This window comes from Frankliniella occidentalis, unplaced genomic scaffold, assembly GCF_000697945.3.
Source record: "Frankliniella occidentalis isolate FOCC.00 unplaced genomic scaffold, Focc_3.1 Scaffold19, whole genome shotgun sequence".
NCBI classification, from domain to species: domain Eukaryota; kingdom Metazoa; phylum Arthropoda; class Insecta; order Thysanoptera; family Thripidae; genus Frankliniella; species Frankliniella occidentalis.
This window is the reverse complement of record NW_026267149.1, coordinates 933181-935485: the sequence shown is the minus strand read 5'-3', so window position 1 is coordinate 935485 and position 2305 is coordinate 933181. Positions and strand designations below refer to the sequence as shown.

The 2305-nt window shown below is 49.8% G+C and overlaps 2 protein-coding genes across 3 annotated transcripts in view; both read right to left on the bottom strand.

The window, feature by feature from the left end:
- Nucleotides 1–1697: 1697 nt before the first annotated feature.
- The window catches only part of LOC113206547 (zinc finger protein 184-like), a 24628-nt gene continuing 24020 nt past the window's right edge, over nt 1698–2305 (bottom strand). For both annotated transcript variants that reach the window (XM_052264505.1, XM_052264506.1), the window contains exon 6: nt 1698–2270. The gene's annotated coding sequence lies outside the window, so the exon portion shown is untranslated. The remainder of the gene's footprint in view (nt 2271–2305) is intronic.
- The window catches only part of LOC113206554 (histidine decarboxylase), a 46431-nt gene continuing 45913 nt past the window's right edge, over nt 1788–2305 (bottom strand). Inside the window, exons 11-13 of the mRNA XM_052264518.1 lie at nt 2047–2122; nt 1937–1972; nt 1788–1842 (exon numbers count right to left, since the gene is read on the bottom strand). Coding sequence (XP_052120478.1) covers nt 1788–1842; nt 1937–1972; nt 2047–2122 — 167 coding nt within the window. The remainder of the gene's footprint in view (nt 1843–1936; nt 1973–2046; nt 2123–2305) is intronic.

Genomic DNA, 2305 nt, shown 5'->3' with positions numbered 1-2305 from the left:
TACTACAAAGACCCTCCATGTTGGCAGCTCCACGGTATATTGCCTCCTCTGTCAGCTGCATCTTAGAACGCGCTTTGCCCCTTTGACACTCAACCTTGATTTTAACGTTAACGGGAATTGTCTATCATGGCGTGGAATTCTGAACCATATCCTGGCAGATGCCGTTTTCCTACCGAAACGGCGGAGCAGTTTTCTGCATCGGGCGCATCGGGCGTGCGACGCATTCAGCTCACGCACCCTTCCCCGTCGCCGCACTACCCCGCCCCGCCCCGCCAAGGAGCACCAAATGAGAGGGTGCCGCGAGAAGTGGGCGCGCATATGCTTGCTGGTCGAGGACAGCCTCGGCCAGCACCCCCAGTGCCCGAACTGGCTGACACCTGTTAAACCTTGCAACCCTCTGGGCCTGGTCGATGAAAGTGAAAACTGGCATAGGTGTGGGGAAGGGCTGCTCCTGAGGATCGGGGCGTGGCGTGGCGTGGCATGGCGTGTGGGCGGCAAGGAAGCCCCGCAACAATTTTGGCCGGCTGGGTCGGTTTCTGTGTACGGCCGCAAGTGCAGAACGTGCACATGATATTGGACGGGTCCGAGGTGCCGTGGCCGCACAGAGTGCGCCACGGTGTTAGTTTCCCCTCGAAATTTTGCCCCCTGCCTCCCCCCTCCCACCCCTACCCTCTTGCCACTGCGGGGATGGGGGTGAGAACTCTATCGGGTTTCTGATAAGTAAGAATGTGGCCACACGACAGTTGGAGAGAGCACACGTCGGTTTATTAAGTCGCAGTGCGGGGAGGGCCTGGGCCGGGAGATGCTGTAAGCCCTCCGCGGGGGTGCGGAGGGGCAGGGGAGGGAGGCAGGTCCTGGACACTACTGATGGGGGCCCTCCTCGGCGCCCTAGCTTACACATTACCAACGAACAGAGGGAGACTAGAAATCACTGTCATATCAGTCCTTCAACACCGATGATCGGTGCTCGTTCACCTGGAGTTCCATTTGAGACGTTTTGACTCCAGATAATCCGCACGGCTGCCGGATGTGTTGCCTACCTGGACGGGCTGTACACGCCACGCAAGGTTCGAGCCCGTCCGGATGCAGCTACTCCATTTCAGGCCAAGACAAAAGGCTAGATTGCCTGTAGGAGTACACATCTCAAGAGTTTTGTAGCAGGTTTCAAAGAAGATGCCCCATCACTAGCGCAGATACAGCGCAGTTACGAGAATTCGTCCTTGTTCCATCAGTGCTGATTTCTGTTTTGTTTTTTTGTTTTTTAATTTAAAAACTCCATCTGTGCCGCGAGGAGGGCCCTTACTCTGTGGGGGTAGGACTCACCTGTATTTTCCTCAAGTCTGCCCTGTCCTCGGGGTCCTCTTAGTCTGGTGCACCGGCCCAGTCCAAGTCACTCACCACACTGACACTGGCGAGTGGAGGCGGGCAGGGCCGAGAGCGGAGAGCCGCCCCTGGCAGGGCAGCTCCAACCCCCCGCACGTACCACCCCTGCCCCCGCCCCTCCCACCCCATGCGACGCCCCGCCCAGCTGCGCCCCACTCTCCCACAGATGCGGGCCGGCGCCACCAGGAGACTTGAACGGTCGAGTTAACGGCGCCCCACTGTAAGGCCCAATTCATGCAATTGAATGTATGGAAATACGGCAATACCACTTTTGATTTATAAATTTAGGATTGCATTAAATTTGTACGACAAAATAATTTGGACTGACATCAAAATCACTTTAGATTTATTATCACAAGCTCAAAAATACTCCAACAGTGTGTTAGTCAAAAATGTCAAAATGTTCAGCTTTCAATAAGAACACAAGAACAAAGATAAGGAATGTTCAGTGTAAAATAACTGTAGAAATGACAATTTTACATATATGGCATTTGCTTTCACTTTACTTGACAGAACACAACTGGGGCACTCTTAATTACATAAACAAACCAACATCAACTTCCTAACTCGAGTACAAAAGTACGGCATCCTAAAAGAGATCAAAAGAAAAACACTTAGATAAAATGTGATTATTGTTAAGTAGAGAGAAAAAAATCATATTACTGTAACAATATTGTGAGTACACAATCAAACTTCAATGTAGCTGGGTTGTAAAGATAAGTAAAAAGGTACATAGATACTAAATTTTTCAAAAAAACAATACATTACTACAATTATGTGGTTCAAACATCTCCTCTTTTGAAATTTAAACAAAATATATAAGATTCAAAAATCAAAATTACCAGTAAAAATTCAAAAAAATCAAAATTACCAGTAAAAATGGTAACCTGGACTTCAAACGAACAGTCAGAAGGAATCAAAC